The sequence below is a fragment of the Perissodus microlepis genome, chromosome 20 (assembly GCF_051167445.1).
Source record: "Perissodus microlepis isolate ML-2025 ecotype Zambia chromosome 20, ASM5116744v1, whole genome shotgun sequence".
In the NCBI taxonomy this organism is placed as follows: domain Eukaryota; kingdom Metazoa; phylum Chordata; class Actinopteri; order Cichliformes; family Cichlidae; genus Perissodus; species Perissodus microlepis.
This window is the reverse complement of record NC_140480.1, coordinates 23,999,436-24,011,160: the sequence shown is the minus strand read 5'-3', so window position 1 is coordinate 24,011,160 and position 11,725 is coordinate 23,999,436. Positions and strand designations below refer to the sequence as shown.

At 35.7% G+C, this 11,725-nt stretch overlaps 1 protein-coding gene across 3 annotated transcripts; it reads right to left on the bottom strand.

Annotated features, from left to right (window-relative positions):
* Positions 1 to 249: 249 nt before the first annotated feature.
* On the bottom strand, positions 250 to 11,487 carry LOC146364590 (cadherin-13-like). 3 transcript variants are annotated; one of them, XM_084917891.1, is made up of 20 exons: positions 11,324 to 11,487; positions 10,938 to 11,057; positions 10,700 to 10,846; positions 10,469 to 10,613; positions 10,173 to 10,348; positions 9,890 to 10,018; positions 9,623 to 9,805; positions 7,933 to 8,270; positions 7,685 to 7,827; positions 7,365 to 7,589; positions 6,983 to 7,207; positions 6,462 to 6,583; positions 6,175 to 6,246; positions 5,979 to 6,077; positions 5,767 to 5,817; positions 4,677 to 4,784; positions 4,458 to 4,517; positions 3,254 to 3,364; positions 3,027 to 3,086; positions 250 to 2,888 (listed from the first exon to the last, which is right to left on the bottom strand). In XM_084917891.1, exons 1-20 carry the CDS (start codon positions 11,357 to 11,359, stop codon positions 2,541 to 2,543), a joined length of 2,898 nt encoding a protein of 965 aa, XP_084774017.1. In that variant the 5' UTR covers positions 11,360 to 11,487; the 3' UTR covers positions 250 to 2,540. The 3 variants fall into 3 exon arrangements, with proteins under 3 accessions (XP_084774017.1, XP_084774016.1, XP_084774018.1); XM_084917890.1 differs by having other exon boundaries at positions 10,938 to 11,072; positions 11,324 to 11,486; XM_084917892.1 differs by lacking the exon at positions 3,254 to 3,364 and having other exon boundaries at positions 10,938 to 11,072; positions 11,324 to 11,486.
* Positions 11,488 to 11,725: the final 238 nt, after the last annotated feature.

The following is an 11,725-nucleotide window of genomic DNA, read 5'->3' as shown; positions in this document are numbered from 1 at the left end:
AAATGGAAATACCGTGGAATTACATTACAGCGGCAGTCATCATTTATTCTGGAGAAAGCTTTTACTTGCACAAGATACACCTGCATGCCTTTAAGATTCATGCATTCAAGCTTAACTCTGTTTTTTTAAAGGCCTGACAACCTCTAATGGACAAAGAAAACAGTTCACATGCTTGAAATATATTATGTCGCAATAGAAAAAGATAAAAAAAGTGACCTTAAAAAACACTTTTTTGAATGAATGAATGAATGAATGAATGAATATCTTTATTCGAGCAACCAAATAATAATAAAGTTATTGTAATGTACAATTGTGATATACAATTACACACACAATAAAAAAAAACAAAAGAAAAAACAAGTTTAGCTCGAAAAGGAGTGGGATGAAGACAAGCTTTTTAACTCCCACCCCTACAATCTTATCTGAGTTTTAAATTTTGTAGTTACGCAGTGCATTTAAATATTTGTGACATACAATTACAATTATAAAATTATCACATTGTCATAATTACAACATACAGTAGTGTAAATATTAAGCATCAGTAATACAGTCTTTGTTACCACCGTTGAGTATCACAGTCATCACCATCATGGTCATTACATCCTCTCCATATATTATTTATATTTTAGCTATGAAAATATCAATGAAGTTTGCTTCCATTGTATAGTAGTAACTTTATCTTTTGAGAACAGAAGCTCAAGATAACCCAAACGAAAGTAGAAAGCATTACCCTCTTAGTACAATTGATCTTATGTTTCCCAGAGTGCAAATAAGCAGATTTGATAAATACCATATTTACCCCTCTGCATTAGTTTTTGCATTTATTTATTTATTTTACTCATCTTTGGATGTTTTTTAATTAGTGAGCTTACAAGAATGCCATTTATAATGAAAAAGTAATTCAGTCAGGCTTGTGTAGAAGCTTCTGACAGATTTAGACATTAATGAAATGTGAGTAAGTCATTAGATATTTACTAAGTTTAGTAAATATAATTTTAATGCACTTCCCAACATTACCTTTGCTGGTATGAGGGTTCAGAAGTATTTTTACTGTATGAATATGGCTTAATATAGGCACGAATACAAATATAACAATTTCTTTGTAAAACCACAAGGAGTCAGTGTTTCACAAGAATTAGATTAATAAACATGATAGTGATAGTTCTATAGTGAGAATCTTGTTTGAGAGGTTCAGATCAACACGTTTTATTACCACTATACAAACATTTGATGCACATAAAACATGGTTACAATGATCCTTAGCAGCTGTTATGGATTCAAATATTGGGGATGGATACAAGAGGAAAAACCACAATAACAACACTGGTCCGGCCGGGTTGAGTCAAACGATGATTTTAATGATCACACGCGTGGGAGATGGACACCGTACGCAGACAGCATCAGATCTCAAAATGGTGGAGTATTGATCAAACTCTTATAGCCTCTAGTGGCCCCCACCTAATCATAAAAGCCTAAACATTCACATTCTTTCTCTCACACAGTGCCTAAGCTACAACCTTGGCTCCCTGTTTATCTGCTCCTGCTGAGATGGGGCAGAAAACTCCAGTGTGTTCTGTTCTCTTCTAATCAGACAAATAAGGCGATGACTTTCTGCAAACAGTATTTCTCATAACTCAGCAGTATAATGCATCATAAAACAATATCATTCATTCACAATAAACCAGCAGTCTAATGTAATGCAAATCAGTTTAACAAATGCAATAGTTATCACCTTCTTCTAATTCAGGAGAATAATGCAAACTAAAACTACATAATAATTCACCATCTTTAATTAAGGGTCTAACATGGCATAAAATAATATTATAATCTGACACAGCATATTAACTAGTTTATTAGATGCACCCAGATGCTCAGACAGTGTGGCCGAAGGCCGAAAATCCTCCTCACCGAAGCAGTCAGCAGACTTACTGTCCTGCATGTACAAACATGAACACACCCATACAACACAGATACCCGAGAGCACGCCCACACCAGCACCTTTTGATAACATGGAGTCTAAACAACAAAATGAGAACAAGTTTGTCGTGCCAAAATGGAAATACCGTGGAATTACATTACAGCGGCAGTCATCATTTATTCTGGAGAAAGCTTTTACTTGCACAAGACACACCTGCATGCCTTTAAGATTCATGCATTCAAGCTTAACTCTGTTTTTTTAAAGGCCTGACAACCTCTAATGGACAAAGAAAACAGTTCACATGCTTGAAATATATTATGTCGCAATAGAAAAAGATAAAAAAAGTGACCTTAAAAAACACTTTTGAGAACAGAAGCTCAGGATAACCCAAACGAAAGTAGAAAGCATTACCCTCTTAGTACAATTGATCTTATGTTTCCCAGAGTGCAAATAAGCAGATTTGATAAATACCATATTTACCCCTCTGCATTAGTTTTTGCATTACCCAGTCTTTATTGTAAACACTATGACATGACACTGCATCTTACCATACCATGCACCCAGACAACTGAATAAATATTTATGACTTTTCATATTGTACTATACTTGAGGTCTAGTGACTTTATTGTGAAATGTAAACCTCATTTAATGTGAGTTTCTGCCAGTTTAGTTCGTGGCTTTCCTCTTGGGCAAGAGTTGCTGTTTGGATTTTCTGTATTGTGGTAACATCACTAGGCATACAGATTGAGGCCAGAGTAGTGAACTTGTCACACAGATCCATTTCAGGGTCAAAGGAAACATCAGCAATGGAGATTGCATCAAGCTCAAAGTTATGCTCTGTGTCTCCCTCCTCATTATATACATGAGGCATATAATCGCCCAGTTCCTTTCCTTGTTCCTGGAGAGTATTTATCCTTTTTGGTATTACCTCATTTAGTAGCTGGTTTCGGTGGTCTAGTCCCATATAAATCTTAAAAAGTAGAAACAGGAAGTTGTATGAATTTTCTTTTTTGAAATATTATTATATTAGAATTTAAATAGGAATTAAGGTAAGACAAGACTTTGTAGTTGACCATAAATGACAAAACTGTAGAAAATTTTGCTTTACCCCATGCTTAGATTGAACCTGCAGATGTGCCATTCCTTTGTTTGATGATCCTCCGAGTGACTGAAAAAATCAAGCATTTAAATAGTTAAGTCTTTCAAACTTGACAGAATTGAATGAACAAAATGTCATTACTGAGCAAAATTCTTAACACCGGACTATTTAAATATGACACATGTACTTAATGATAACAAGAGTAAGTACAAGTTTTATAAGAAAAATCTCTGTACCATGCGCATAAAGCTTCCACGAGTAAAACCTTGTGGCATTGAGCTTTCCCTTTGAAAAGCTGAGATTATTGACCCGGTTTGTGATGCTCCACGTACGGCTTCATCTAACAGCTGAAAAGAAACCAAACAAACAAACGTCAAAGCATGACAGCATTTCATCGTTGAAATCATTTTAATTATGATTAGGCTTGTCATCCAAGCCTATCATACTTGGATCATGTTAGAACAAGGCTGTCAGTTGATACTGTACTTTTCTGTGTTTAAAACCTTTTAAAAATAAAAGAGCAAGGGACTAAAGAAGAACACATTACACAAGTTAAACCAAGTAGCATATATTATGCTACTTGCATACTACTTGCATAATAATATGCACACACAGCGGCTGCTCTCTGTCCCGACAAAACTGTGTTCCCGTCTTTGACTTGAATTAAGGATTTTTATCAGTTATTCAGTGTTTTAATGAGTATTTGGCAGCAGGATTATGTGTATATAATCATCTCCAATTCTGTAATAATGCCAATATTCATCTTTATTATCTATCCTGTAATATGAGGCTGTTGTTACATCGACAATACCTGTTAACAACAAAATTTGTTCCATAGTAGGAATTGCACGCAACAGCCACTTCATTAGGAATAACTGTTCAACTGCTCATTAATGCACATTTCTAATTAGCCAACCACATTCCATCAACTCAGTGTTACTGGCAGAGGGGTGATGGGGAGACGGGTGAACTGCTTTGAGTTGCTAGGATGGCAACAGTAAAAACTACTCGATCCTACCAGGGTAGGCAGAAGTGCATCTCTTAATGGAAACAGGGAAACCTGAAACCAATGGGCTACAGTCTTCTGATGGCTCCTTCCAGTAAAATAATGTGCAACTCCAAAACTGGTTTCTTGAACATAACAATGACTTCACTACACTCAAATGGCATATTTTAATTCACAGTCTCCAGATATCAATCCAACAGAGCATCTATGGGATGTGGTAGAACTGGAGATTTGCACTTCTGCAAAATTTGTTAAACACTATCATATCAATAGGAACCAACATTTCCGAGGTATATTTCTAGCACCTTGTTGAATACATCCCATTCTGATGACAAAAGGGTACTAGCAAGGTGTAACTAACAAAGTGGCTGGTGAGTGGAAATTATAAAATAGTTCTGGAAAATTTAACATCAAAAGGACTCATTTTGCTTTACCCCATGCCTGGATTGCCACTGGAGATGTTTCATTCCACTATTTGATATTGCTCCCAGTGACTGGAAAAATCAAGCATTAACTGGTTAATACTTTTGAAACTTCACAGAAAAGCAAAATGTCAAGAACCAGCAAAATCCTTAACAACCACTTTGTCAAACAGATGTACTCAATACTACTACTACTACTAATTATACTAATACTAATAATAATCTCAGTACCTTCCGCATGACGGTTCCACGAATAAATGCTGACCCTGATCCTTCCCCCCGGTACTGTGAGGTTAGTGAGTTCATTTGTGATCCTCCATGTACTGCTTCATTCATCAGCTGAAGAAAAAACCGCAAAACAAACACATCAAACCATGACATTGTTTCCTGGCACAAATGATTTCAATAAGAATCCATTTGCTAAAGTCTATAATAATATACAATGTAAAAAAGCGAGGCCAGCAGATTATTCTGTGCTTTTTTAGTTTTCAATCAATCTCATAAAAAAAAAGACCAAAACCCGAAAGAAATAAAGGCTTTTTTTTTTTCTAAGGCTAAACAGTTTCTTGAAAGAGCAGGGGACTAAAAACAAGGACAACTAAGTAGCATCTATTATTAGTTGTTCTGTGTTCCTTTGAGTATTAGGTAGCAGATGTGTGTGATTCAGGCCAATTCAAGCATGAGTTGCTGGCAGAGGGGTGAGAGGGGAAGGGTCAGACTGCTTTGGACTGACATGAAGCCAGCATTAGTAACCACTTGTTACTACCAGGATAGGCAGAAGAGCACCTCTGATTGCACAACACCTCAACTGTGAAGCAAATGGGCTACAGCAGCAGCAGATGACCACACTGTCACTCTTGTCAACTAAAAACAGGAAACTGAGGCTATGTTTTACATAGGCTCACCAAAAATGGACAAGAGACCATTGGATGTATTGGCTTCTGTTGTGAAGTATAGATGATAGGAACAGTTGCATAAACAACATCTAAGCACAGGTTCATCCATCCTTATAGAAATGATTCAATCAGGTGGGGGTGATGTAATGGCGTGGGCGATATTTCCTTGGTATACTTTTGACCACTTAGGACAAAGTCAACATCATTTAAATGCCACAGCCTACCTAAGTATTACTGCTGACCACGTCTGTCCCTTTATGACCACAGTGTACCCAAATTTGGATGGCTGCTTCCAGCAAAATAAGGCACCATGTCACAAATCTCAAATCATTTCATGCTGGTTTCTTGTAGAATTAAGTCAGTTCTGACAGAAAAGGTGGTCCAGCACTTTCAGAAGGTTTCATATGAAAAGAAATATTACATACCCCACTCACAGATTGTCCCTGGTGATATCCCATTCCCACGTTTGATCCCCGCTGTGATTGAAAAATCAAGCATTTAAATACTTCTGAGATTTGATAAATTTCATGAACAGAAAATTATCATGAGCAAAATTCTTAACTTCTACCTGTTTAAGTATCACAGGTTTACTTAGTGATAATAACAAATAAAACAACAGTAATCATAATATCTGTACCATGTGCATAAAGCTTCCACGAATGAAAGGTTGTGCCACCGAGCTTTCTTTTTGATACTTGAGGAATTCTGTGGTTTCTGAGTCATTTAGAAGAAACGCCTGAAAAACATCAAATATTTCTCACAATGCATGGTATATTACAAAAATGCTCTTTACAAACTAGTTATTACAATAATATATATTTTGTAGCACTTACTGGACTCATTTTCACAGTTTTAACTTGAGATATTTCTTGCATCTCGTTCCCATTCTGATTCACAATGGCCACCTTGACAAAGTAATGATGTTTTAAGGTTTTTATACCAAAAACTAGAAGTTATGTTTACATAATTTCAGTCATTACAATTGCTGAAGTAGGAATAATTACATTTAAAAAGTCAGGCGAAATGAATCTTTAATTTAAAAACCAACAAATATCTGTGTGAGTGAGCATTTGAGTGTGTTTGTGTGTGTGTAAGTGTGATTTATGATAAATGTATTTACTGAACAGTCTGTTCCTGGATTCTCAGTGTTAGACTTCATCAGTTGTTGTTCAGAAGATAAATCGTTTTTGATTTCCAAGATCTGTTTTTTGCAGGACATCAGAAGAGCCAAAAGTAGCAAACCTGGAGCATAAAGACCACACACACAAATACATGACATACAAAACATGCTATATGTTTATTGCTGTTATAATTCTATTACATTAGGGAAAGGCTTTGACTGAAATGAATCCCTGTTATTTTGTCGTCACTTTTACTTTAAAAAAATATTTAAAAAAACTGTTTTTCAAAATCTTAACAAGCATAAAAATAAGTACTTAAATCTAACTGAAACACACCCATCAAAAACTCATTTACATTTTTTTCCAGAAGAAGTCCAAAGCTTATTATTATAGTCAAAGTTATTTCTTATTGTTAGACCTTTTTTATTATTATATTTTAATCGTTTTTAAATAATAACAACAAATATAAACGAGGATATCTTATTTATAATAATTGAAATATTTGAAACATGTGTCCAACCTGTAATCAGCAGCATGGCCAAAAAAATAATTCCCACTCCCCCTGCTCCTAGTGTGGTGCCAGATGTCCTCACATGACAGTTTGGGATTTCTGAGTCTAAGCAGCTGCAAACAGTAACTGACAGGTTGTGGAAAGCTGATTTCCCCTGTTGGTCAAACACTTCTAGCGACAGCTCATGGTGATCGGAATGAAGTGTAGGCTCTTTAACCAAGTTGACTGAATAACCTGTGTGTCCAAAATGAATACATAATCAGATGTATAACAGTCATTGTGGCAGTCTATGTATATACTACTTATACTTTTATATAAAGGAGGCTTAGAAGTATATTTAAGTGACACTGTTTTTGTGAGTTATAAAAGGTTGAGTATCTCTAAAGCTTACCAGTGACAGGGTCAATCTTCCACTTGCCCTCAACATCTCCATGGAGCTTGAAGGTGAAAGGGCCACTGTAGGGCTCAACATCTGAGTCTAAGGCTGTGATGTTGGCAAAGGATTGTCCGTCAGATTGGCACATTTCAATTGTGCTTACAACCAGGTATGGAGTATGATCATTGTCATCTCTAACATAGATGCTAAGAGTTGCAGTGCTTGTCATTTGTGGTTTCCCTGGTGATGAAAAAGTATTGCAACTTGTTTAGAAATGTAATGAGGAAATGTAAATGAATCATGGGCCAAATATGTGAATACTTATCGATTCATACCATTGTCAACAGCACATATTGTGACTACATAAATGTTGTCTGTAACAAACTCTGACTCTCGATCCAAGGACTTTGATGTTGTTATGTTTCCAGTGTCAGGGTCCACTTTAATCCAACCAGCTGGATCGTGTCCTATAATGTATCTGAAATGGTTTGTTAGACATTTTCAAAGTGTCTACTGATGTAGTAATGCTGTATGTTTTTGTCTTGTAGAAGTGACATGTAGTTGTATAGTTGTCAAGACTTACTTAAATGTGTTTTTGTTGGCAACATCAGGGTCTTTAGCTGTGAGTGTTGCCAGGTATTGGCCTTTCTTAACATTCTCACGGACCACAGTTTCTATGGTAGTCTTGTCAAAGACTGGAGGCTCATTGACATCCTCAATAGCCACGATCACTTGACGGCTGGATGCAACTGTTCCAGCCATGAATGTCATTGCAGACCCAGTAGCAGCAGAACCAGATATGGTAACTACTTTCCAAAGACCAATGGAGCTGCGTTTTTCCACTTTGCATGAATAATAGGGGATCTCATTCTCTACAGTGATAGTTATATTCTTCAGAGCACCATCTTCGTAGTTTAAAGCCTGTAAAAGAGCATAACTGTTGGAGTCAAATTGTTAAATGTTGTCATTGTGTTACTTAAATTTGTAAGTCATGGAAATAAAAGGCTGCGAGGAAGGCTGTTTATTTGATTCTGGCTAGGAGACAGGTGAGGAGTGTTCAGCTCCCACAGCCAGTCTCCCTTGCTAGCAAGTAAAAGCTGTTCGTCTTGTTTCCTTGCTTGTCGTTAATGGGAATAGGTTTCTAAACCAGCGGGGCCTGTGGAAGCGCAGACCCAACAATAACTTATCATATTTTTCCAGGGCTTTTTAAAACATAGCTTTGGTTAAAACTGTTTGCTACCCGATTAAAATTGCTTTTTGCTTTAATAAAGCCATATCGATTTGTTAAAATCCCGAATTGATTTTTAAATATAAATGTACTTTGCCAGAAGTGCCAGAATCTCACAAAACTATTTCAGCAACCACAAAACAGCTAAAACAGTAAATGAGAGCAGGTAAATGGATTCCACAAAAAGACTCACGCACAGGGCGCGGACCCGACGCATCACAATGAGTGAGATTTCAGGTTTCTTTCACGTAAACAGTCAGTGCTGAAAGTCGACAGCTCACAGATTCTGATAGGTTGGGGCTGCGCTTTGTGTTTTTGTCTTTTTTTGCACTAGATTGTAAAGCTGTAGGTTTTGTCTCTCTCCAACCAAAATAGACTGAACCAGCAGCAAAAGAAGATCAAAACTATGCTTCGCCGCTTCACATTTCGCTTTACATAAACATCGTCATGAATTCCCTCTTACTTTTGCTGTTTTGCTTCCACTATGATAAAATCACACTTCCTGCACAGCTCTCTCTCTCTCAGTGCACTTCAAGAACAGTTTCCCCATGTCAAATCTGTTTTCTGCATGATTCGCTTGCTTATTTCCAAGCAGTCTACTGTTGTTTACAGCACTGTTGGTCACTGCTTTTTTTTTTATATAAATGACTTCTGACAACAAAGTCTCATTTCTGCTGTTCAATACTGAATAAATATAAACTTTTTAAACTTATGCCAAATTGCAAAACGCTTAGCTGTGTCTAATAAAACCTCTGTAATTTTGTTCTGCTTCACTTTAGCAGCATCAGGTAATGTTCATATGCTGAGTCATGGTTTTCTTCCATTTTTGTTCTACTTCAAATTACTTTTAAGGTTATCTGCTATAAAAAGCCAGGCCAGGAAAATCTCTTTCATATTTTTCTGTGTTTTATATACTAATTTTTGAAGATAAAAAAGAGCTTATGTTGGTTAATTTAAAAATGCGACAGGGTTTTTACCACAGAGACTGTTTTGAACTACTTAGATTGGAAAGTTTAGTCTACTGTAAACATAATCACAAAAATACCTTTTCCACATGGAGTAGTCCATTGTTTGTCTCAGGATCTGTAGTTATTCTAAAGTTGTTGTTTGTGTCTCCTTGGATTGTATATTTGGCTCTCCAGGCTGGAGTTCCTCTGGTGTCTTCATCATGAACTTGTATACGTGAAACAAGAACATTTGTCTGTCCTTCTTTCACTTTTTCTGGGCCCTTGGGTTACAAAAGAGGAAGATGTAAAATAGGAAATGATTTTCATTGAATAAATTATTGTGACTGAAATAAGTAACTGCTAACTGTTTGCTGTGTGATGACAGGAAGGTGATTATTTCCATCTTCTATATTGATTATGATGGTGCAGGAGCTGGATTGCGGTTTTTCTCCACTGTCTTTGGCCTCCACTATAATGGTGTATTTCTCAGCTGTCTGATGAAGAAAAATAAAATTTTGCTCATCTTGAATGGATGTCAAAAATATTGAATTTAGTTGTACTATTGAAATTTGAGGAGATTCATGTTGAAAGATTAAAATGGAAAGTTTTAATTTGAGAATTTTGCCATCAAGCAGTAATTTCTCTCACCTCATGGTCCAGACATCCTTTAAAAGAAATGACTCCAATGCCTGTCTCATCAATCTCTTTGAAGTAGAACTCAAGATCCTTCAGTTTAGGTTCAATTGAAACTATTTTAAGGTCAACTTTGTTATATATCTTACTTATGTCTTGATCTGTTGCTTGAATTCTACCCACTTCAGTGCCTGTTAGTATCAAAAGGAAGTAATGATTATGTTATTTAGATTCACTGTCACAAAAACCATAATTTTGACACTGTAGCATTAGTAATTTAAATAATATTTATTTCCAAATGAGAAAATTACCCTGTGATGATGACTCTTTTATGGTGAAAGTGTACTTTTCAAACAGAAATTTTGGAGGGTTGTCGTTTGTGTCCAAAATCTCTATACAAATCCCGAGCTGTGTGTCTATTTCATGTTTTTCTCTGTCAAGTGCTTTAAATTTAAGCTGCAATGGAAAGATGAAATAATCAAACCTCACTCCATACATAGCTTTTACTTTCCATTAGATTTTTTTTTTAAATTTCTTCTTACCTTAAGAGTTTGATATTGTTCGTAGTCCACAGAACGGAGGACCTTTATTTCTCCTGTATATGAATTGATTTCTAACACTTGCTTTGGTTCCTCATCGACACCTTGTCCTTGTATCATAAAAAGAACGAGGTCCTTCACAACCTTAATCTGTATCAAACATAAGACACACCAGCAGTAAATTTTGGAATTATCCTTCCTTATGTCATGATATGTGTTACATTTTAAGGCATACACTCACTTTGCCCAGTGAATATGGGAAAGGTCCCTGATAACCTTCATCAATAGTAAAGGAATCAATGATCCAGTTTCTTTTTTGACGCAGCAAAAGTTGTGAAGATGATCTGTGGACTCCCCAACACTGCAAAAGATTACACTGGAAACATTTCTTGCAGTAAATGTGCAGCACAGCATATTTATGAGTATTATATATATTATATATTATATTATATTCTTAGCAGATTTTTAATCTTTAAACACTGGCTATAACTCAGTATAATGTTGACAGACATAATCGTCATAAACACAATTAGTAAAACAATTAGACATATTTTTAAAATATTTGTGTTGAAATTTATGGCAGAAGTAATAAAAGATTACATGTTGTTTTACATACTTAAGCCTTACCAGAATCAAAAGTAGAATTGGGTGTATTAGTTCCATTTTATATCCACAGAACGGCTAGTTTTGAAGTGAATTCGTTGCAGACTACTACTTGAATGCACTTGAGTAGAAACTCAGCTGCATGCCAATGTGAGCTTTGGCAGAGAGATACCGGTGGGAGGGATATCTTTATAAATCAGCTGTATACGTCTAGCCATGAGGTAATCGTAATCTTTATCTGTATCTATATGGGTGTGTACAGTTTTCACCTTGACTAACAGTACCCGTTTGCTTGAAAACCTATAATGATGCTAGAAAAGAAAAGAAAAGAAAAACTAAAAACCACGTAAAATCACATTTAAAAACATAATTAGTCTATGATATTATATTATGTATTATAATATATTATATAATATAGAATAGATA